The following is a 25,647-nucleotide window of genomic DNA, read 5'->3' on the forward strand; positions in this document are numbered from 1 at the left end:
AGAAAATTGCTGGATTATTACCATTTAACTGAAATTAAAACCAACATAACGCAGGCTTTGCAGCTGTCTGGCTGTTTATAGGGTGATATGGCCTTCTCTAGACCATAGGTTTCTATAGTCCATACAGTTGGTATTTGGAAAATCAGGCAATGTCACAAACACAGCTGGGAACCAAGGACCAATTTCTGGTAACTGTGGAGGACTGCTCTTAGCATGAAAAAGACTCAGGTTGTGACACATCTGCAGTGTGGTTTCCTCTAGACTAGAGTTATCAGGACAACATTTATTTTCTGGAGAGGGCCCAAGGCATCTTATCCCCCAATATGACTGAGTGGATCTATCAAGTAAAAGAAAAGCAATTGGAATGGGTTGAGGTAGATCAGAATCACCCTGGCAAATTGACAGTGCTGAGACTCAGAGTTTTTGTAGACAAGGAGATGCTAGGGCAGGACGACTACTCTACATTAACTTTGTGAGGGAAACATTCCTAGACTGCCCTATTTCACATACCCGATTTGGGCTTCGCTGTACTTGGATCAGCATTTTATAGCTCTTTACATAGCTATGATGGGGGTGTTAATAGCTGCTATCAATCAGACCTGTAATCTCTAAGCAGCCTTCAGCTAGCTAAGCAGTAGGCACAATTAAATGCCCCCTTGGGTGCTGAGAGCTGGAAGTTGACAGGGAGGTGCTGTCTTGGGCACGACCTGTCTGAGGAAGGCTATTTGACAGTGTTATAAACGAAGCAACACAAAGGAAGGTGTTGAGCAACCTCACCTGCTGGCGGGGCTGCCAGCTCTGCTCAGAGTTACTCAGGCTGTGGAAGTTCCCAAGTGGTTCATGTGTTTGCTTGCAGCTCTTTCTGACAAGTTCATTAAATGGGAGGAGTGGGGAATGCACAGTACAGTTCTGAGCTGAGTTTCCTGTTAGCGAATGGGCTGTACTAATCCAAATCTGTTTTAGCAGCTCTGTAATGGCCTTATAATCAGTAGTTGCATATGGTTCTATGGCGTCCAGTTGAATTCTGCACTTCAGGAATTCTCTATTAAATACAAAAGAAGAAGGTATGTATCTACTTAGCAAGTTTATGTCTCTCTATGAGCTCAGATCTCCAAGAACCAAATCTTTTTCCTGAGATATTGTTGGGTAAATCCTTCTTACTTCTCTCAGCTTGAGAAAATATTTTATCCTTGCAATTACTATGTGTGCATATATCTGTGATACCTGTAGCATGCTGTCAATAAAGATGAAAATGAGGTAACTGGAGGTTTCATTAAGCTGACCCAGTTTATCAGAATTGCCTGCATTCTATATTTAAGGATTTTCCCTGTTCCTCATACTGAAGTACTTGGCATCGGTGTATTTATTGGCAGTCAATATGAGAGGATAAGAAGAGTGTAGTGAAATCTGATTGAAATAAATTCATCAGGGAGAAAAAAATAATGGAATCATACCCAGGAAAACAGGCTTGTATCTAGAAACTGAAAATAAGCAGCTAAGCATCTGCTACAATCCAGGCATAGAGAATCATTTGTACGGTGAAAACCTGCATCCCAACTTGTGGAAGTAGGTCAGTAGAAAAATGGAGACTGGGATATCTCATGGCAGGAAGTAGTACCACAAATTTAGAAACAGAGGAAAAATATAACACTTAGTGTTCGTTGCTTCTGTCCTCCTAGTTCCTGTGTGAAGACCTCAAAGATTCCATACTTAATGGTTTAAGGCCTATCTTGTCTCTTTTAGCAAATAAAAGATTTGCTAAATTAGGATTAAAGCTCTTGAAGCAGCTCGGATCAAAGCTTTTATAGCCAGTGTTAAAGTGCATATTCTAAATGCTTATAATTGCTAAATAGAAATTGATTTGGCATATTATATGCATCATAACTTGCAGCAGAGTTAATTAATTGCCAGTTACTTTTCTTCCTAGGTAGCCTATGGCACTTTTTTTTGATTAATTTTTAAGCAAATTTAGTTCAGAATTCCTATTTCCTAAGCCATTTTTTTTTTCTTCTGGCCTAAATAAAGTATGCTGAAGAAGTACTTGTGGGTTCTTTCTGGATTGTGATGATTTTGCATTCTATAAGGAAATACTGAATAAGTAGATCTTTACTCAGAAGAGCAAACAGTTCTTTGCGAATGAGTGAAATGAAAGTCCAGAGAGCTTTCTGGTATTGCTGTATGCCCTCATCCTGAGTCTGGGAAAGCAGAGCACAGAGGTGAGGGTCAGGCTGTGGATGCAAGAACTCAATCAGGGAACCAGGGCAGCTGTGTTTTGTAGCACTGATTTGGAATATTCTGACAGCCCTCTGAAAATACAACATATAGAAACATGTACATCTCTCCATGTGGATCTCTTCAGGAGCTCAGAGGCACAGATTATACTGCATATTTTATAGCAAGGACATAAGGATACATAGAGATTTTCTCACAGACAAACAATTTGACAACACCATTTGTCTCATAAAAAGAACTTAAAATAGCTTCGACTTTATGCATAACAGTTTAAGTTAAAACAGACTCTCTTTAAAGTACATCTATCTCAGTAAGTGTATTTTAAATAACTTCTAATAATAATTCCACTTGCACGCTCTTGGTGTATTCACCTATTTAAATAGTGTCACTTTTCAGGACTTCATTAAATAGCTTCATTTTCTCTAGCTGAAGATATGTTTTGTTTGTCTTTTTGCTTTTTGGGAAGATAGCCATTCTTTATTTGGGTTTGGCCAGATTTTGAGCTTGGAATATGTATGGAACTTGTTTTAGTGAGGCACTGCCACAGGTTGCCCAGAGAGGTGATGGATGCCCCATCCTTGAAGACATTCAAGGTCAGTCTGGATGGGGCTCTCAGCACCTGACGGAGCTGTAGGTGTCCCTGTTCAGTGCAGGGAAACCTTTAAGGGTCCCTTGCAACTCAAGCAATTCTGTGATACTATGATTCTGTTTGTGGTGGGGGGATCATATGGATTGGCCATCCCTTCTTTAAAGAGACCATCAGTCTACATGGGTCTGAAGCCCGGATTCACAAGGAGAGAAAGGTAGCTTTTACGAGCAATTGATGTATCCATATGATGTATACATATTGATTTACTGCATAATATCTGTGTTGATGATTTTTCTTTAGGTTGGGGAAAGGCCTGCAAAAGATGAATTTTGTCCTCCACCATACACTCACTATGAGGTCTCACCAAGTTTTTATCGGTCTGCCATGATACTTAAGCCACAGTTAGGACTGGGTGCAGTCTCCAGGTTACCATCTGCCAAAAGCAGGATTCTCATTGCAAGTCAGAGATCTTCAGGCACGTGTCTTCATCAGCAAGGAGAAATAGCGACTGCTCCCAGCCTCTATCATCCTGATGCTTCAGGTATAGTATCATCTTTCTTTCCTTTCCTTTAAATATAGTTACCAATAAGATATATATATTTCAGATAGAAATTACACAAAATGAGCAACATTTTGACCAGGTACTACAAAGCTCCAATAGCACTCTTTTTATCCTCAAGCAAGGCTGACTGTGGAGTCTGGGTCTTGCACAAAAGTTGTTGAGCAGGTTCATTGCCAAAGGAGGATCCATTTCAGTAATAATTCTCATTATGCTCTGTTTCATCTTCCTCCTCCTTGTAAGTGCCTGAAAAATCTTTGCTTTTGTCATGTGGAAGGCAATGGAACATTTTCCCCACCATAAAGACCCCATTTTTCAATCTGTCTGTGACACTGGACATCGTGTTGTTCTCTGAAAATGCGGATAGTGTTCAGTGGGAGAGACCTCGATCCTCTGAAACCCTGATATTCACCACTTTGGATACAACATTTTTGAAACCTTTTGCTTCCCAGCTACTGTGCAGGGCACAGCATGACCCCAGGCAGAATTACAGGGGAGGGAAAAGGAAGAGAAAAGTCAGAAGGAGAAATGTACAGCACCATGAGATGGAGAATAATCACCTCTGCAGTACACTCCTTGGTCGCCTGGAATGGCTTGAAAGTTTAACAACATATATTTAAGCAGCAGCAAGTTCATGAACAACTGAAAATCAGACATTGTCAGTGAAATAGAGCTGCTGTTAGCAGCCTACAACTCTGCGGAGATTTTTAGATTGTAGTCAAAAAAGATTACATTGAACAATGGCTTGAGGTCATACAGTCCCTCCTCTTGCCCCAGGACAGAATTCCTTTTGAAAAATGTTTATTTCACTTATTCATGAAAAACTATAAAAACCGCTGTAGTGATTTTGCAGCCTCTGAAGGAGGGCTGCTCCTGTACAAGACTTGTTTCAAGTTAAAAGTTTTTCCTTGGTATTTTGCCTCATTTTTGTTACTATTTACTTCCTCTAATATGTGAAATTGACGTGGCTCTCTTCCTCTTTGCAGCTATCTGGAAACTGTTTCTCTCCTCACTGTATTTTTCTCTATATCACTTAAACCTCATAAGAAATTTAGATGTGGAATGGAAGTATGCCAGAGTATTTTGACTTAACCAGAGAAGAGAGTGTCAGCCTCAGTACAGCCTACCAGGAATCAACATTATCAGCAAATCAAGGTTCTCTGTAGCACAAGGCTTTGCCGTTGTCCTTTACTATTTGACTTTGTATCTGGAGTCTATCTACACTGATGCTGTTAGAAGAAGCTGATCAATCTCTGCTGCATACAACTTAATTTTGCAGGATTATGCACTAAGTATTAGTTATCAGTTTAGCCCTATAAATTGAGTGCAGTCAGCACAGAATGTAAGAATCCAGGTGCAGAGAACAATTGGACCACATTTTCCATTTAATTGGAAACACTGCTAGTTTAGGATACAACTCAGATAAGCTCTTGCATAACAGAAGGAAGTTTGCTAAAAATGAGTGGAATATACAAATAGGTCCTACTAACAAATCCAATAGTGTTTTCTGCTCTTCAGAAATGAATATTGCCCTGATTTTTATTCATCCAGTGTAATTATCACTGATGATTGCAGGCATAACTTTCTTTAGCCATTTTTAATCTATAGAGAACTGAATATGTATATGTATTAATTTACTGTCTTTCTATATTGATGTTTAAAAATCTAAACACTGTCAACCTGACTGTCATATTTATCATCTGTAATCCCATCTTTAAAAATTCCAGTGAATGAGAAGCATATAGGAAGGTACTAACAACACTGGCTATTAGTACCGTTCCTATTCTATTGCAGTTCCCATTTCCTGAAGTTTTCCTACTTCTCAACAGCTGGGATATTTTGGAATCTTTATCACTGATTATTTCCTGGACCTCTGGAGGTCAAAGTTAGTCTATAGCTCTCTATAGTTTCCTTCCTACAGCTGTTATTTTGTTTGTTACACTCCAGCCTATTGATACCTCACTGTTTCAAAGAAACTATTAAAGATAACTCACGGTACTCCAATAATTTGTCTGCTATGTCCTTCAGGATCCTGAAGTTTGCTTCATCTGGTCTGTGGACTCTGACTGCTTTTATTGATTTTAAATTACCCAAGACTTGTTCTGGAGAGGCTGCTAATGTCTCCAGTTTTTCACTGTCCACCCCAGGACACCTATTTTTTCATTTCTGGCATCTCACTTTCTGTTTTCCTTGTGAGATGAAAAGCATGTCTGATTTTTTGTCTGCAACATCTTGTTCTGTTGCAAAGTACTTTGCATTGCTTTGTGATGATTCATTGCCTCCCGTATCAGTCTTGTATTTCTGATTCCTTTGATCAGTTATGTTACATTATTTTAGTTTTGGCATGTTATTTCCCACTTACAGACTTGAGATTAGCTTTTAATCACTTTACCTCTGCTTGAAGCCTTTTGACATGTACATCTCAAATGACTTAATCTTTCATCAGCATCTAACTTTTTAAACCAGCATATCAGTCTTTTCATCTTTGATAATTCAGTTTAAGAACAAATTGCTCGTGAAAGAGGCTCAAGTGACAGCAGATGGGACTGAAGTAGGAAAAGGAGAGAGAGGATAGTGGGAGGGCTGCCCCGAAGCCAGCAAGGGGCTGAGCAGAGGGGGTCAGAGAAGGGCTGGTGTTAACATTGTTAAGATGTAGTATCAGCAAGACGTGCCCATACCGATGCGGGCCATATGAGTCATATCAAACGAGTGATGTTCATGTACTCAACACCATTTCCAGCTTTTTATCAACCACTTTTCTCTAATTTGGCAGTTCATTGTGGTATTAAACTTTAATCTGATCTATTGTTTTTGATGCTATATTTGAGAAACAAGATTAAATGTAGCTTAGGTGTAGTCATATTTACAAATATAAGGAAAAGAAATGTGTAAACATACATAGTCAGTGTGTTGGTAGTGATGCTGGTAAGACCTTTGGTCATATGGGTATGGTGGAATGTGAGGGCTGAGTGGTCTGCAGCGAAAGCAGCTGGAGACCAGCAGGTATTTTTGTCTCAAGGATACCAGTCCTATCTTCAAGAATGCTAATCAGCATCTCTTGCAGCTCAATCCTGAGCTTTTAATCCACTTTTTAATCCCAGTGATTTCAGTCCTACCTTGAGGTCATGGAAACAGGGATCTAGTCATTTGCCATCCAGTGACAAAGTGCGGGGTACCACTTGGGCTCTTTAAATGAAAATTGCCATGGCACAGTATTGAGAACAGAGCCCATGCTTCGTAATAAGGACTTAATCCCCTCTGCCATGCCTTTCCTAATGTAGCAGTCGGCTTAAGCAGCACTGATAAGATGAGTGTTTTGGCCTGTGTATAATAATATTCATTAAAATGACTGTAATTGATAAATTCAATCCCTGAGCAGCTGTGGTAGACTGCAAGAGGTTTTTGTCATTGTAAGACATGCCAGGTAGGAAGTAAAATAATACTAAATGATCCTACAGTTCTCCAAGTGTAATGCCTAAAATGTGACTGGGGCAGTGGTCATTCTTCACGTGTAGGACATTGGGCATATGCACTGCCAGTGGCTGTGGGTTCCTTACTGCCCAGTGCTGCTCTTTAGGTGATGCTTTATGTTGGATGGGTCCAGCAAGCACTCTGAGTTGTAGGAAAAACATTGTGCACTGTAGGTAAGATAGGAAGTCCTTAAACAGTATATTGGGTGTCTGAAAGCTGAACATTTGTTTATTTTGTGTTGACACCGCTCTTTCTATGGGAAAGTTGTAATTCAAAACAAGCACTGAAGTATACTGTATCTATAACTTATAAATTATGCATATCTTCTCCTTGGTTATGAAGACTTGGAGCAAACCTGCCAGGATTTACATTCATTAGCTGATTATTTTAATAGTATTAATGTCTAATTTCGAAAAGTACAACAGAGATCTCATCATTAAAACTTTATTACATTTTTTCAGTAGTATTTATGGTAATTTTTTCTCAAAGAGCTAGTTAATGAAATCTTGTTTCCTTATTACCTCTCTGTGCATTAAATTTTCCAGTCCTGAGGGTCTTTCCGTTCCTTTCATTTCTAAATAAGTCAACTCTTGTTAAAGATTCATTTTATGTATGCATCAGGACAGCAATACTTTGTATTTACTCAGGCACATACATACATATGTGTTTGTGTATTTGCAGACGTATCATGGATTTCATTGGCAATGCTGATGTGTCTACAGCATTTTCTTGATAGGATTTCAGTTTTGGTTGTGTCGATTCTCAGGAATACCTAATACCTGAACAAATATGTGAAGAGTTATGTGCTCAAAGGGAAACACACAGCTCTTCATCAGCATCTTGCTGTGGACATCATCATCAGGCTTAAGACCTGGCCAAGTGCCACCATCTCCGCTCCCCACAGTAGGCACAGGGCAGCGTTTGGGGGTGTTTGAATCTGAAGCAGGAGATACTGAGCATTTCTTGCCATGTAACAGTGGCCTGGCTGATCAGGATTTAACTGATATTCAGCAGTGACAACTCTTTTGCCTTTGGACTGTCCCAGGCTTGGTGACATTTAGATAAGGGAGCATGAAGAGAGCCAGGCACCATCTGGGCACTGATGTAAAACCTCTGTTTTGAGGTGTAGATAATGAATCCTTCTGTTCTGAGTCCTCTTTACTCTGTTCTTCTACAGAGGAAAATCGTTTGTCAGTAACTGGGAAACCACAAGGATTATGGGAACAGAATCAGTTTCTGATTCGGAAGATATGGTTTTAATATCTGAAGATACCAAGATAGGGTAACTCTGAGGTGTCTTGAAAAGCTGCTTGTTTTATCTCTGATGGGTTAAGCGAAATTGCAGGTAGCTTCCTTGCCCTGGATTCTCTGATACAAACTGAGGAGAATGATCAGAGTGCCATCTAAAAGAAGATACACTCCCTGAGAGCAAATTGCATCTAATGATTACAGTTTTTAGGGAAATGTTTGTCAAAATAAAAAAAAAAAAAAAAAAAGAGAAAGAGAGTGAGAGAGAAAAAACAGCAAAAAAATAACCCCACTAGGAAATCGAAGGCTTAGCACAGATCCTGAATCACAAGTGGAGCTGAACTCTTGAACTGCTACTCTTCCTTGTATGAACACATCTGCGTAATTCATTACTTTAACATTTCATTTCTTTTAGCTAAAAGCTATTTCAGCTTTCACGGAGAAGTCACATTGAAGTTGCTCATTAGCTATACACGTTCATGGGGATGTCATTCGTATGCAGTGCAAATGCAGAAGTCTCACTCAGGCTCTTCTTAAGGCTCACAGACACATCTGTTTTGTGCCAGTCAGTTGCTATCTCAAAATGTTTTCGTGTTCCTAGGTGGGAGCAGTTTGAGGTGTCACAGAAAATCACTTGTGTGCCATGCAGACAACAGCACTTAATTCTATAATTAGCTTCAAGCAGTGAGGCAGCTGGAAAGATGTATACCAACTTTTTTAGCTTATTTTGGCAGATTTTTATTAAAATGAAAACTTCTCATTAATGTAACTTCTGTTTTGTACGTTTAGACCACATTTGCCAGACTGCTTCTATTCTTCTAAGTAGCAGAAAGAATATGCACCTTAAAACTTGATGTTTTTTAGAAAAAATGGGTGCACGAGGCTGCCACCTCCTGTGTTTTAATGAGTAAAAAAGCGTACACTGACTTAGCTTTAAGGATTTGAGTGCGTCCCTGAGGTGTGAGCCTGGAGGTCCTTGTGGTACAGACAAGTTGGATTACAAAAAGGAGTGAAAAATAACCTAAAGTTGATTATGAGTTTAAGATACAAAATATGGTTAGCTCAGGGGGAATTTGAATTGAAGTCACAAACTGAAAATTTCATAAGCACAAAGGTGTGAATATAATATTACCAAGTCATCAGCTCAAGTCTAAGAGATTGGATTCAAAGAAAAGGTGGAGATGTGGAGATGGGTGGTCATTTTCTGGTCCAGCAAGGTACTGAAATTGTCACTAAATACTAGAATTGTAGAATTGTTTGAGTTGGAAGAGACCTTTAAAGGCCATCTGGTCCACCCCCCTGCAATGAGCAGGGATGCCTACAGCTCCATCAGGTGCTCAGAGCCCCATCCAGCCTGACCTTGAGTGTCTCCAGGGACTGGGTATCCATCACCTTTCTGGGCAGCCTCTGCCATTGCCTCACCACCCTTATTGTGAAAAACATTTTCCTTATATCCAATTTAAATCTTCCCTCTTGTAGTTTCAAACCAGTTCCCCTTATTTCATCCCAGTACACTCTGCTAAAAAGTCTGTCCTTTTCTTTCTTACAGCCCCCCTTTAGATACTGAAAGCCACTCTGGGGTTTCCTCACAGCCTTCTCCAGGCGAAGAGCCCCAGCATTCAGCCTGGTTTGAAGAAATTTCTTCTTCTGTGATAGTGCTTATGCTTCCACACTCCCCCTACGGCACTCAGCACAGCACTGGCTGTAGGCACATAGTCACATAGCAGTGCAGAGAGGGGCAGCCTGGGGACTTCGTGCAGGTGTCCCAATAGTTAAGCTGGGGATGTGGGAGTCCAGGTGAACCTCAAGTTCCTAGGATAAATACATTTCAAATTGTTTTTAAACAAAACCATTTCCAACCCCTTTCCCCAGTAGATCTTGCCCTATTCTGCTGCAGGAAATTGGTGATATTTAGAACTTTTTTTCCCTCAAGTAGAAATATTTCTCCTTCCACTTCAATTTTCAGTCATTCTTGGGAATCACAGCTCTCCATTTGCGTAGCACATTCGTGGTTGCACATTTTTTTGAAGCTTGCAAAACGCACGAAGGACAGCCCCATGGCTTTTCCCTTCTGCCATTGACCTGGGTGGGTTCATTGCTGTGCTTAAAATTAAGGAATCAGAGAACGGCTTGGATTGGAAAGGACCTCAAAGATCATCCAGGTTCAACACCTCCTTCCATGGACAGGGGTGCAAGGTTTGACATGGATCCTCCTGTTTGCTTCACGTCAGGGGGCTACCATTAATGCAACACTGGCATGAAGTGATCTGAATCCCACATTGTATGAAGACACTCAAATAGAATCATAGAATCTTCAAGGTTGGAGAACACCACTAAGATCATCTAGTCCAACTGTCAGCCCACCACCTTTACTCTCTGGGCCCAGCCATCCAACCAGTTTGTTGTTTTTTTTTACCCAGCAAAAGTTACACCCAGCAAAACCATGGGCTGCCAGCTTCTTCAGGAGCATATGCTGTAGGAGTCAGTCATAGAATTTATTAAAAGCCAGGTAGACTGCATCCACAGCCTTTGTGTGGCTAATGTGTTCCTAATGGTGGTGACTATGTTGTAGTTTTTTGTAGCTGAGAATTTGTCAAACAGTGTTAATATCCTTTTTGTATCTGCTTTAGTTTCCATGGAATTAAACAGGAGGCATTACTTTCATAGCAACCTACGTATAGAAATTATTTCATTTGCTGAGCAAGGAGTATTTTCTAGTGTCTTTTATAGGAATATGTTTTATAGGAAAAACAAATTCCTTTTTTTTTTTTTCTGGATGTTACAGCTTTTGCAATTTCAAAAGAAAAGGGTTCATTCTGTTAAAAAAAAAAGATTATAGTGTTGTTACTGTCATGAGGTACATAACTATGTTTCAAAATCCCCATAACATTTTTTTCTACTCAAAGGAGTTAGTCTTATTTTCTGTAAACTCTCATCAAAGTGTAATGCTTCATTAAAATTAATAAGGCTTTGACCTACATAGTTTACAAAAGAATTAAGCAGTGTAATAAAGTGAAGACTATATTCTTACTGTGTGGTTAATTTCTACTTTTCCTTTATACTATTAATGTTTTCTGCATCCTTTGAAGTATACATCAGGATGATGCATGAATAGTTGTCACCAAATGGGAACAGAAAGTTGACTCTGTGACCTTTCTGACCAAGTATGTTGATGGTAGTAATGCTGCCTTCTCTTCTAACCCTGTGGTCACTTAGGTACTTTAGAATCACCTTTTAGATAACTCTTCTTCTTCTAAAGATTCCACAAAGAACAGGAATCTTATAGCACCAAAAATACAGAGAAAACTGTCCAAGGTTTACGTGCAGTTGGAGTAGAGATCCACCTGGTATCCGGACTCAGTGCTTCAGTCCTTCCATGAAGACAGTTTGGGACCTTTATGGACCCATCTTCTGGATTCGCCTAGAAAAGTTTGCCTAAGCAAACTTAGGCAAATATTAACACTTAGGCAATTAAGCAAATAGCAGGATAGGAATTAGGAGGACACAAAATGGGGAGAGGTGCCCAGCTGGCATTACCAGAACAGACATGGTAGCCAAATAGTTGTTGTTGCCTAACTCCATCCTCCGTAAGTCCTCTATTGGCAGTTGTCTGAGACCTGGGATATGTCATTCACGTAAGCTGATGTTTTACAGTGATTTAATCACCGTTGGTGGAAATGGCTAGTGGTGTGTTAAAAAAGTAAACTTCCCAGTCCTTGTTCCTGGGCTTGGTGCAAGAGAAGGACATTATCTTTTAGCAAATTTGAAAGAAAGACTTCAAAGAAGTATTTTCTTTGATGAAATGCAAAGAAGTCGTGTGTCCTTGAGGAGAACCATTGGTGTCCTGCAATAGCTTCCAAAACGGAGGCTAAGAATAGTGTGTTTGTCCATGTGTGTGTTTCTTTTAATTGACACATAAGAAATCTAAAAGTAGGAAGTGATACAGCATAAAAGAAGATATTTTTAAGAAAGTAGCAGACTTGAACTATGTTACTCTGCTGGAATTTTGACTTTATGTGTTACGGGTTCTTGCTGCATTCCACATCTTAAAAAGTATTGCAAACTTCAGTTGTTTCAAAAAATTACTTTTTAGTGGAGCACAGTGTAAGATACCACTGCAATTTTGAGCAGCCACTGAAACTGCTATTCAGTCTTTATAACAGGTTTTATTTGGCAATGTTTAGTATGTCCCAGATGAGCTCGTTTGTTAAAAATTCTTCCTTTCTCCTTCTTTCAGTTGATCTTAAGAAAGTCCCGTGTCCAAATGCTGCGAAGTCAAATCTCCCCAAGCCGTGTCCGTCTGCACTCCGCCCTCCAGGTTACTCGCGGTTGCCAGCAGCCAAGCTGGCAGCATTCGGTTTTGTCAGGAGCTCAAGTGTATCCTCTGTCTCCAGCAACCAGTCAAACGACAGTGCTCAGAGTGATCAAAGCAGGACAACCAACCGTAAGTCCAGAAAGTTCTTTTTGGGGAGTATGTAAAGGATTGTCCAGGCTGGAGTTTGCATACAAGACCTAATGTAGTCTTCACTGTACTCACTAATCATTTCTTTGCCACTGAGTTGTGAGTTTGGTATCTTGATCTCCCGTTATAATTTAAAAAAATAATAGATGAATAGTTGCTGGATGTACATGAACATAGGAGTTGTTTTCCCTGTAGCAGAGAAAATTGCTTTAAGGGTGAGGCTGAAGCATATTTCTATTTGTTGGGTTTTTTTTAATGTAAAATATCCCTTCATACAAGCTAAAGTGAGTAAATAACCACAGCAAACTGTGTTTGGTAAGGGCACACTGCAGCCGTGAAGAACAGTTTTGAATACAGAGCATCTAGAATGAACAACAGTCATTCTCATCTGCTTCTTTCTGTCCCTTAACATGCAGAGTAATAAACATGGTTTACGAAATTGGTGGTGTAATGCCAGAGGTATAAAATGGGATTGGCAGTGTTATCGTGGATATTGTCTCATCTCCAGACTTGGAAAGATCCTGTGGCTGAAATGTCTTTTCACATCCTATTTTCTGTAACAACCGTTAATTTTGTTAAGTAGAAAGTAATACCCGCTGGAGTGTGCAGTCCTTGGGAAGTGTTTGTGTGCCTTGGAGCGGGAAGGGAGACTGAGGGATTTGCATGCCCCTTTTCTGTCTTTGAAGACCAGATTGAGCCTGAACTGTGTCAATATCAAAGCAAGTGTTATCAGCCTGGGAGGAGTGCAGACAGGGGAGCAGGTGACATATAGTGCCACAGGAGACAAGATGCTGCAGGCTCCAATATCTTCCCAATCTTTCCATGTTTGTATTAATTCAAAATGAATGACAATAAGCAAAATGAGAATGGTTGAACACCCTAAGGATTTTCTCCTTTTTCTTTTATACGGGATCATTGAAATGTAGAAGACTGATGTGTCCAGGGAGCTCTGACTTTTTCAGTGTTACCAAACATATCCTTATATCCTTGTTTTACTGTTGGACTGTTTATTTCAGTTTAGTTCCTGATGAGTTTTGCTTTGAGAGTAGTCAATCTCTTTTGCTTCACATTTTCACCCTATATTTAGGTCTTTGGAAAGCATTTCTTTTTAGCTAGTGGTACAGTGTATGTCTTTGATTACATCGAGACATTGTTAAAAATAGAATTACCTAATTTCTGATAGATCTAAGTGACATCTTTGTGAGAAACGTTGTTATCTAGCAATTTCTGGTGTGAATCTGAAAAAAACACCATACAGTCATAACACTATCCTTGAACACAGTTGACACATACACGTTCATACATTTGAGAATTCTGTAAAAGGAAAATGCTCTCATCTGTGGAATCGGAGTCAATTGATTTCAGTTCAAAAACTGTGAAAGAAGCCTGAGTCATCTGAGACCCAGAAAGCTACATTTGACTCTTCTTTCATCTTAAAAGAAGCTGATTTCATTTGTATGTTCTAGTGTATTTTTTCTATTGTTTTTGTACATTGAACCCTTAAAATCTCAATCTGAAAAGGATGTGGAAGTATTTGATGCATACATTTTACTCCAGTCCACTTAGTTGAGGGTGATAACCATCTTCATCATTAAGATTAGGATTTTGTGACCAACTTGTGCAAGAACGTTTCTGGAAAGATATGAAAATTACCCAGAGGAAGTGTTCTGCATGTACAAATTCATGTAGAAACAAGTTCAGCCTGTCATCTCATGAAAACTGAGACTTGTCATTTCTGCTTTTGCACACAAGTTAGGTAGCTCTTCTAAGCAGTTGTCCGATTTTTTCCACTTCACAGGAGTGCAAAAGAGTAGGCACTTCCACAGGGTCATCTCTCTGATGTGGTTTGTGACATGCAGTGCTGCCTGGAACAGATTTCACAATGATTTTGTTTTAATTCCAAGTGGATAATTTGTCTTTAACTCCAAATGGATAGTGCTTCCTCCTGGTTGCGGCTGAGAGAGGGAAAAAATTTTTTTCCAAGGGAATCCTGTATTCAGAGCATTTGCCCTTGGATATGTCATTATTCAAGAATCCATCAAACCATTTTCTTTGTATTAAAGGCAACAAAATTCCCATTAATCACTGCTGTTAGGACAGCTTTCTTTCACATGTGATAGAGAAAAAGATATTGTTTCCTTACTGCTGAACTGATTAATAGTGTGAAACTGTATCATGTTTTTTTCCAGTTACAGTCTATGAGCCATAAAGAGTTAAATTAGGTGCCCAATACTCAAGGAGCACCAAATCGTTGCCTTCCATTCTACTGCAGCTTATTAACACATAGCAGCATACACTTCAGCACTCTCAGAAAGTAGCTGAAGAAGGAATGTAGGGAGAAGTATTGACTCAGGAATCTGGCATAACATATTCTTTCCTTCTCTGTCTGCTAGAAGAATGGTTTCATTTCAATTAAATAAACAGTTGAAACTGTAGTTACTACCTGAGATCATTTATTTGACTAAATCAGGCTTAGTAGAGGGCAGGATAAAGTTTCACTGATAATTTCCTAGCTCAGTAGGGTAGAAAATACAAAATGATCCAACTTCAGAAATCTTCAAAGATCTGTGATAACACAATTTCCTACTACAGCAGCATCTCTGAGTGTCAGTGAGGCAGAAATAATTGAAAATATCTTACAGACCTTCATATGTTATAAATAGAGGGCCTGCCTCTTGAAAATGAAGGGGCTCACCTCAAGGTCTTATGTATGCCTTAAAAATAATCACTGTGCACTGTGGGTTTCTGAAAAGCAGATGGCTTTTACTGGGTGGGAGGAAAAAACTGGCTTGTTCTGGGGGCAGAGTGTTTTATGGGAAACTGTGATTCTTGAAAGGGTCCTAATGTGATCCTGTGCTTACTTTTCTGTCTCCTGCCTGGTGTCTCGTGGTGCTGACTCTTCCCTAACTTGTGATGGTTACATTTCTTCTCAGAAATCCCAAGCAGCATCTCATTTTGGCTTGCTAATACTGATGCCATCTAGAGAGTAAAACCACTCTTGCTTAGAATGAGATATGGTACTTGTGCTGTGGGGAAGTTTGTTAATGGCACTGTGGTTCAGCAGCTTTGTTCTCAACTAGATTTCTACTCTTCCCCTGACCTGCCTCAGAATAGAAAGGATAGGTACAGCAGAGTCTGTGCTTTGCTCTTCGGCTGTCTCTTCTTGGCAACAGCTTGCATGTTCTTACTGACTCAATTAAATGGATTTGCAGTGGTGAGACTGTGCTCTTCTCCCATGACAGGGACAGAGTAGGCTGTGCAGCACTCGCCTGCTTGCTTTCTGCTCTTTCTTGGACTCTTGCCCCTGGGGTATGGGTATAAGCAGGGCTGCTGTTCAGTGATAACACACCAACTCCAACGGCCATGACGTCAGCTGTAATGGGGCTCTGCTCCTAGAAGATCCTATGCCACGGAGTGTGGGCTGCAGGGACATCTCTGGCATCCAGCCTGTCACCAGCTTCTGGGTCAGGAAGCTGACCTGCAATGTAGGGTCACGGTTCCATTTTGGCCATCTAAAATCCACTTTCAGGTGCTTGCATGCTGCACACACAAGGCAGCCAGAGTCTGTGAAGCCCAGCTCCCTCATCCTGTCTTCACAGGAGAGGTGCTCCAACTCTCTAGGCATCTTCATGGCCCTCTTCTGGACCCTTTACAGCAGTTCTGCATCTTTCTTGTGCTGGGGTCCCCAGCCTGGACGCTCCAGATCAGGCCTGATGAGGGCAGAACAGAGGGAGACAATTCTCTCCCTTGCCCTGCGGGCCACCCCTCTTCTGATGCAGCCCAAGATACTGTTGACTTTCTGTGTTGAGGGCACATACTGCCAATGCACCTTCAGTTTTTCTTCCAATACCCCAGTACCATCAAGTCCTCTGCAGGACTGAGCTTAATCCACTTCTCGCTCCGCCTTTACTGATGCTTGGGATTGTCTGAGTCCAACTACAGCACCTTGCCCTTGGCTCTGTTGAACTACATGAGTTTCACACAGGCTCATCTCTCACATCTGCTCAGATCCTTCTGGATGGCATCCCTTCCCTCCAGCATGTCAATTATACCACTCAGCTTGGTGTCACCTGCAAACCTGCTGCGGGTGCACTCAATCCCACTGCCCACATCACTGATGAAGCTATTAAATTATACTGGTGCCAATACAGACCCCTGAGGAACACCACTTATCAGTGGTCACCCACATAATTACTTTTATGTACAGCAGAATAGACTGTTAGGTGCTGAAGGCATCACATGGGAAACACCTCATTAAGCACCGTAGAACAGTTTTCATTTGTGGAGCACTGGATGAAAGAAGGATTACTTAGAGTGAGTTGAAGTATGATAACTGCAATGAGTTTGGAAATGGAAAGATGTAGCTGTAATATCAGGAAATACTTCTTAGTCATAAGGTCTGCTTGCCTGTTAAATAACCTTCCAACTCAAGTGATGAAAGCCACGTTGCCTGAGATTCTTAAAATAGAATAATAGTGTGTTGTAAGGGACAATTTTTCTCTGGTAAAGTGCTAGGCTAAAACCATAATGCTGTTCAGTATATTCCCACCTTTCTGAGTGCTGAAGCAATTTCTTTTCAAATGGAGCAGGAAAATGGTGATGAGTATTTGAAAATTTGAATTAGTATATCACCACAGCTATTTTTTGTTTCTAATTTTAGAAATAATAAACTGAGTTTTGAGTAACCTTCCACAATCTATTCTTTAACTAACAGGTTTAAGACTGGTTTGGGGCCTTTCCTTGTTTGGCCTTTCTAAATGCTGAATTTGCATTCTAATAAGAGAGGATGTCAAAGCATGCCAGATTTGGGTGGGCGGAGAAATGAGGTAATTAAAGTGAGTTTCTAATAGATGTCTGATTGCCTCTGAAAGGGTACAGCCTTCATAACGATGATGTGCTGGACTGGTGTACAGATTTTTCTCAAAATTACTAGTGAGTAAATACAAATATTTTCCTATATGAAAACACATTCCAGTGACATTTCTATGACTGATTTTATGTTCACTTTTCTTCACATTCAGTTTTTTTCCTTATGATCTTGTTCTGATATTAACATTTTTATGGAAGAGTTACTTTATACCATCGCCACACTCTGAATAGAACTAAAATAGAATGGTCTTGAGTTGGGATTTTCAGCTTTGTGAACAAAGCATCTGGAAAAATGCAGTATGTCAGCCAGGAAGTGAAAGGGCTGAAAAGACATTTTAGCTGCCTTCCAGAATTCCAATATTTATTTTTCATACTTTCATTGTTACAGCTGTGAAAAAAAACCTTCAATGGAGGCCGTGGAAGCGTAGGCTCAGAAGTTTCTCCGTATTTGCAGAGATGTAAAAGAAAGTGGTGAACTGTCCATTAATTTCAGTGGTGACTCCGGAAGTACTTTAGGTGTGATAATACTTAAATTGTTTAGATAATGTTTTTTTTCCTGTTTATAGCATTACCTCTTTCACTGCGCTCTGAGTGAGGGAAGCAGTGCCACATGGTTGGGATCTGCACCACTCTTCCTTTTAGATGTAGACAACGATGTAAAACATTTGGGGGAGACTGAACATACTCCTTTTCTGAGCTGAAAAATTTCTCAATCCCCCCCAAACCCATGATACTCAGTTCTGCAAAGTCTCGGGCTCTTTTTGTGAGCAAGAAACAGTTGAAACATTTTGCCAAGCTCTGCTGACAGCTCAGCAGAGTGCTTAATCATGATGTTTGTTATCCCATAAGAAATCTGCATTTTTAAAAGTAAGAAGGCCCTTCTTGGGATGCTTATGTGCTAAAATTGTCCTGGCTCAAACTTGTCAGTTCTAGTCCCAGTATTCGGCACTTATTTCTGGCTGGCTTTTAAAAAGTGACTTAAATGATCTGCCTCACTTTTCCCAACAATAAAATGGGGTGGGAGGCTGCGAATGGTTACACAGGTAATGGATAATGGAGTGACAAGGAAAAGGGTTGTGACAAATCCTCTTTCCTGGCCCACTTCCATGCAGGATTATTTGACTGATTACAAGCACCTAATTTAGTCACCGTGACTCTTAGTGTTTAAGCTGCAGAGGGCAAAAAGCAGTTCAAGGCATTGCACCCAGGCTGCCGGACACTGGTTTCCTTGGAGAGGGAAGTTATTTCTGTCACAGGCACACAAACCACCTCCTTTGTTTGACTCTAGGGGGATTGCTGGCAGCTTAGAATCATAGAATATCCTGAGTTGGAAGGGATCCCAAAGGATTGTGGAGCTTGGTTTGTTGGTCCATCTCTTGAATGTAGGGACAGCTTGTTTAAGTATTCCTGTACTGTTTATCAGTCCTTTCTTTATCTGAAAATTGTCCTGTGGTTGTTCTTGTGATGCCTTGGTCAGTAGGAAATCCTCACTGCTTTTCTTATCACAGTATAATAGGCTTCATTCAGTTATTAGAGGGATACAAAAAGTGCCACATCTAAAGTAACTATTTTTCAGTATTCAAATCTGTTTTTCTATAACATCTGATATACAGAGGTCTTGAAGGCAGTGCCCCCTGAGAGTGATGCTGGGGGTTACAGGAGGCTGCAACCCTCTGTGGCCAGTGTTAAAAGGCAGGTGCTGATGGAGTACCACTTTCAGATATGGGGAGAAGCTCAGAGCCTGCAGCAGGGACAGGCACAGCACATGTCCTGCTGGGGAATGACAGCACTCGCTGCAGAAGTACTGAAAATGACCTTTTGAAAATACAAAGGCAGCAGCTGGAATATATCTGTCACATCCAAATTGAAGCGCCTCTGAAGACCAGAGGACTCACTATTAATCATCTTCTTTCCATATTCTAATCTTCTTATTCTATCTGATAAGGCGAGCAAATGGTCTTTTAGAAGTGGACCTTGTGGACATTTATTGGAATGGATTAATCTTCTGTTTTATCCCTAAGAAAAATGAAGAAATACAGTTTTGAAGAAATGAGAGCTCTTCAACTTCTTGTTCCTAATTTCTCCCTTCTGTACTCATCTTCCTTCTAATGGAATCAGAGTTAAAAATCTTCACAGTCTGCTACTAATGAAGTAGGTCTTTGCCAGGACTTTTGAGAAGCATTCGATTCCAGCCTCCCTCTCTCACATATTAGCATTACATTGTATAACTCAATACTTAGGTAGGGTTAATTCGGGTTATCTAACTACTGGGGCTTGTTCCTGGAGGCAGCTCTCGCCCACATATTTCATAGACTTCAGTTTTTGTGCTCTTTGAAATCTGAGATTGTGGAAATCTAGATACATTCAAATCTGAAAAGAGGCTTCACCAAAAAGCACTGCATACTGTGTCTGGTTGGATTCTGCCTTTTGTGTTGTCCCTGAGATCAGAGGCACTGAGCACAGTGGGAGACTGGCTTTAAAATGCACAAGTCAAACAAGTGCCCAATTAAACTAACTACTGTCAGTGACAAATACCATTACAAACTTTGATGGCATACTTCTTGTTTTGTTTTGGTGGGGGTTTTTTGTTTTTTTTTTTTTGTTTGGTTTTTTTTTGGAAGGGAGTTGGGAAATAAGCATTGATTTAGAGATGCAAGAAGTTTGATGTGGTAATTAGGAGCCAATTTTGGGTCATGGTGAGACAAAGAAATATGTATGTCACAGTTTGGAATTACAGAATTCTTTCAAATGATTTTTGAAATAGCATTTTCCTATGTATAAGTTTTCCTTAGTGTCAGTGAGGCTTTTTCATCACCCATCTTCATTTCTCTAAATAAGAAGCAAACAACCTTGATGTTGAGTGAGTCTTTGGACTCTTTCAAGAAGGGCCAAATTAAACAAGTGTGGCTGAGGTGGTATTATTGCAATCATATTATGAGTAGCTGTTGTCCAAGGTGAAATATTATGAAATCATTATGCACTCAGTTAAATCCACAGCGTGCCTGACTTTCTGTAAACATGACCAAAGTGAAAAGTACTGCAAATATTACCAGCTAATCACATTTAGCCCACATGGTTTCAGAAGACAGAGCTGTCCTCTTCACGAAAAATCAATTAACGTAATGTTATGCCCTTGTAAAATGGAGTGTGGATAATGAACACAAATAAATAGGGATGTGTAAAAGTTGCATACTTTTTGTGGATCACAAATAGCTGATTAGCTTAGGAGAACCATGCAGGGTTAGTACAGGTATGTATTAATAGAAGAGCAAAGGAAGACAAACTTCAAAGACGATTTTAATCTTTGATCCCATCATGAGTCCTGCAGAATACTTGTGAATTCTAATTTAGTAGTGTGAGAAGTGTTACAGCCAGGAGAGTGCAGTGCTATTTATAGACCAGAACCTTTTCCCATGTAGAGATTGGGCTGGAATCCCACCCATGTCATTTTTTCCATCGCACTAATCTAGCCCGAACAGGCTAAAATTGAGGTCATTTATGTAAGACTTACAGGTGCTCTCAAGAATACCTGCAGTAAAAGGAATTAGCATCTTTTGCACCTTTCACTGTTGTCACAAACCTGTTAAATTGTGATCCAAGAACTTAAAAACTGCAGCTTTAATAGCCTTCCCTTCTGACTTGCTTCGTGGCTGTCCCTAGAGGTCTGTGTAAGATTGCATGAGGCTGGAAACAGCAACAAATATTGTGGTTCTTTGTCTTGCAACAGGTGCAAGACGACAGGCTTTCCATTTGGGATTTCCTGAGTTAATATAAATGCTAGAAGAAATTCAACTGAAGTCTGACATAAGTAAAATCAGCACTGGCAGAAAAAGAGAGAGTAAATTGTCACCCTCCAACAAAGAAAGTGAAGCTGAATAAAATGGAAACAACTGACCAGTGTTTTCCTCCTGGATGGCAGTTATCACAAAACGTTAGCCATCAGTGGCTAGCAAATGTCCAGTCCCTTGGACATGAGGCTGACACGTGGCAGCATGCCTCCCACAACCCCATCCAGCCTGGCTTTCAAACACTGCCGGGGATGGGGCATCCACAGCTTCACTGAACAACCTCAGATGAGCCCAGATCAGATAGTTCTTTCAAGCTGTGGACCTTTCTCCAGCTGAACATGGTGTTGGTCTTCTCTTTTTGTTTTCTTTTTTAAAGCAGCCTTCTCAAAGAAGACAATATTCCATAATTAAACTAGCAACAAAGAAAGTAAATAGTTTCTAATTGTCAAAGAAGAATTGGTAGTCATCTCTCTGAAAAAAAAAAAAACAAAAACCAGAGAAGCAATACAGTAAACCAAGGAATGAGTGGTTTTTAACCAGTATTTTTCTTCTTAAGAAGAGTATGTAATTTATGTGGCACTTTTTATAAGCTTCAGCTCAGTTCTTGCTGCAGAACATGGGGTGATCTAGTGTACTAATATTACTTTTGTAATCTGAGGAAAGGGGATTTCCCAGTGAACATTATTGCAATCATTTATTTAAACTGAAGGCCTATTTTTAGGTAGGTCCTGGGATAAAACCTTCCTTCTCTGACATGTTGTAATGTTGACTAAATGTATTATATACTGCAGCTAGGTATCTAAGGAATTTTAATTGTCTTAGAGGTACACAATAGCTTTTTAGAATTAGGGTATTTATCACTTGTCACAGCTCATAATTTTAGATACAGAACAGGCCTGTACACTGTCAAGCTGTGTGGGAAAGTAGGAAGAATGAGAGGTAGCATCATATTATCTGTATGCCATCCAAAGGCAGCAAAAGCTGGTTAAGTTCTGAAAGTGTCTAATATGTACTTTGAAGAAGCTTAAACTTGAAAGTAAGATGCATACGAGAATGTAAAAAACATAAAATAAACATTAGCTGATGCTAAGGAACTCACTCTTAGGCACACAGGTCAGTCACACTCTTTTGCTAAAGATATCTGATCTAAGTAACATGCTGAGTTCTTCAGTTTACCAGTGACCCTATGGAGGAAGGATGCTGGAGCTCAGCGGTGGTGATGGGAAGCTTTGGGGATGGCTTGTGCTCCTGAACTGTGCTCTACATGTTGTGTGAATTAAAAATAGATGCAGATAAAAAAATCAGATAGATTGAACAAAGTCCCGAAGCAGCTCACTAAGTCATATAAGCTTGCTATCAGTCACAGCTGGGAGTTCACACTATTGACTGTCAGGCTGAACAGTTTGCAGCTGGGATTAATTTGCTATTCCCCACTTCAGGGCATGCCAGCTATCATGTTAAAAAAAACCATTAAACCTCATCTAAAACATCAAAGATTGATACATTTTAAAACAGACAGGCTTTTTCATGAGGCCTACAGTCAGAGCATTCCCAGATTTGTTATCATGTCATTTTTATTTTCTTTTAGATTGGTTAAGATAGCTGGAAAACCATTCCTAAGTGGTGTCCTGCTAGCTGTCACCAGCTGGCTCCTGCCCTGAGCTGTGGGCTCTGTGTGGTCAAGATGAAGCAGAGTGCCATGCTCATGCCCAGCCCTGGCCTAAGTGAGGGCAGAGTGTCACAGGTTCTTGGCCTCAGAGAGGGCAGAACTTCCTCTGACAGCATTATGGTACAGGAGCCATGCAGTAATTGTGTAAATGCCTCTTCTATACACTTCTAATTTGGGCAGTAAAGATTTAAGCACTGTAAATGGAAGTGCTGGTTTCCTAATGACTCTTACTGTTTGCAAATGAGAAGTATTTATCAGAAGAATGATTAGCATTGACTTAACTTAGTCTCATACATGTCTGCACAGAGCCTCTCCTTCATCCTCTTTTCCTCTCTGTTACCACTAGTGACCCAAGGATCTGTGTAGTCATCTAATTGTGACTTCTCATCTTCCTATATATTGTCTATTTGGATTAGTTGGTCTCCTAAAATACCATGTTTCCTCTTTCAGCATCTTGGTTACTGTTGCATTTCACAATTCCCCCATGCTTCTCTGTTCTGCTGCTTTTCCTCATGCTATTAGACAAGGGACTGTCCTGTTGGTGCTGCTCATCAGCTGCTGTGCACGCTGCTGGTGATTTGGAAGACTGGAGCTAAAGCAGGAATTGTGACAACATTTGTCATCACTGCAGCAGAAACAAAGCTTTATCCTGCTCGTCTGCAGTTTGCAATCAACAAATGAAATGTGTATGTGATTAACTTTGGTAACGCTGCCTGTAAACTACTGCCTGCAGACTACTGCCTGCTTGCTTGAGCATTTACTGCATTGTAAAGGTGTTATGGAAGGATATTTCTAGAGGAAGCAAGTTCCACTGGAGTTTGAAACATTTTTCCCCAGATGAATTATAAAGACACCAAGACTATCTCCAGACGTGGCCTTCTGAACCTTTTGCAGCTTCTGCCTCCACAGCAGAGTCCTTCTATTGCTCACATCCGTGTCCTGACTTACCTTGGAGCAAGACTGGACGTGCTGCTGTCTCCTTTTGGCACCTGGGGCTGAGCAAACTGATTGCAGCAGATAATGTGCCTGATCAAATTAGCCCCACAGATTGAGCGTGCATAAATTCTGCCTGTGGCTAGCAAGCTGCTGATGCCACAGACATGCTTCTGATGGCATGCCTGATGTGGAGTGAGGAGCCCACATGGTGCTGCTATCTGCTGGTGTCTCATCTCATGCAGCTTCAGCGCTCGGAGGTGTGAGCAGGGTGAGGCTGTGACCAAATGGTCTCCTCTCTCTCAGTCCATGCCCTTGGCCTGGTGTTAGACCTGATAATACTAATACAACTGTGCATTGAGAGTAAGTGTTAAGATAGAGAAGCGCAGCAGAATCGAATAAAACCCTGACAGCTAGGATGGTAGGGCACGTAGCGTATTTTATGTTCTGTATTATATACTGTGTGTATTCCTGTATATTGAGTGATATTTTAATGGCAGCATTTTGGATATGCTTAGAATAAACTTGTTTAAATTCAACTTTTCTTTAACCTTAGCTTGCAGACTTGGGGTGGGGAGAGATAAATGTGCCGCAGTTGACACTGGACTTCTGTTTCTCATCAATCTAAATTCTTCTTATTGTATTTCAAACTATTCAAGGATGGCAACATTTTAGCAAAGATACAGTAATGAGTCATCTTAGAGAACTTATTGTTCATGTGTTGAGGGCTGGAAGGTTTCAGTTTTATGCTCCCCTTCGATCTTTGCAGTATTGTGATAGTGACTGAGTAATTCAAAGGAGTGGATAAAAGGGTATAAGAAGTTCAATGACAGTGTGAGGGTGCTGAAAGATGGGAAGGGATGGCTCATCTGGGATGGCCTCAGCACCCATTCCACTCCAGGGGTTCTTGAGGGTCACTTCCAACTCAGGATTACTCTGCAATTCTACAAAAACATTACACAATAGATTGCTAGCTACTTGAAGTGTACATTTTGTTACAGATACATGTAGAACACTAATTATCTGAAATATGGAGAACATCTCCCCACTGCGTTCATAGTGCCGACACCATTGATTCTGTGGAAGTTGCCTTGCACTATGTTGTTAGTTGGAGTGATGAAGTGTGGTGACAGATTTCATCTTTCCTGCCACATAACATGACTAGACACAGAAACCTTTATGTTCAGTGGGAAAACTTGTGTTAGTTTATTGGCAGAATGTGCAGATTAACATGCTGAGACTTATAAAGCAATTCCTGTGGAAAGGTACTGGTGAATATTGTATGCATCTACTGCTTTCCTGTCAGAAAATTGCTGGCTGGCAGGCAAACGTTATTATGATGCTGCTTTGTGGGAAGGAAAAGTGAGCAACGTGTGAATGTGCCATGTTTCTCATGAGAGCCATCTCAGAGCATACTGGAAGAAGATTTACATGGGATAGTGGGAGCCCTCATGCCTCACACCCTTTGTCCTGGTGTGGTAAGTCCCAGAGACCTGCAGATATGTTTCCTGGAAGTACAATTGGGAAACCATCCATCAGCTGTGGGAATGGTCCTCTAGAAAAGATGGCTTCCCTAAACCATATTAGGAGAAGCATGGAACACTGCAGAACTGTATTTGAAGTGTTTCAACACAAGTGTCATATTTACCCATTTCCTTTCATCTCCAGTGGAAGGAAGTTCTGTGCCTTTGGGGAAAGTTTTAGGAACATTTGTGCCTTTTTGGGATGCAACCTTGTTCCCTGCAGGCTTCCTGAGCTGAGAGCTTGCACAGAAGCATCTCAGCAGTGAAATAAGTATAGTCCTTCATCTCTATAAAGTTGGCTTTA

At 40.5% G+C, this 25,647-nt stretch overlaps 1 protein-coding gene across 1 annotated transcript in view; it reads left to right on the top strand.

Annotated features, from left to right (window-relative positions):
• The window catches only part of MTUS2 (microtubule associated scaffold protein 2), a 140,408-nt gene that overhangs the window by 3,535 nt on the left and 111,226 nt on the right, over window positions 1-25,647 (top strand). Inside the window, exons 2-3 of the mRNA XM_065730147.1 lie at window positions 3,122-3,362; window positions 12,337-12,543. Of these exons, the coding sequence (XP_065586219.1) occupies window positions 3,122-3,362; window positions 12,337-12,543 (448 nt within the window). The remainder of the gene's footprint in view (window positions 1-3,121; window positions 3,363-12,336; window positions 12,544-25,647) is intronic.

This window comes from Cyrtonyx montezumae, unplaced genomic scaffold (genome assembly GCF_038088225.1).
Source record: "Cyrtonyx montezumae isolate F1298 unplaced genomic scaffold, pur_monq_1.0 scaffold_12, whole genome shotgun sequence".
NCBI classification, from domain to species: domain Eukaryota; kingdom Metazoa; phylum Chordata; class Aves; order Galliformes; family Odontophoridae; genus Cyrtonyx; species Cyrtonyx montezumae.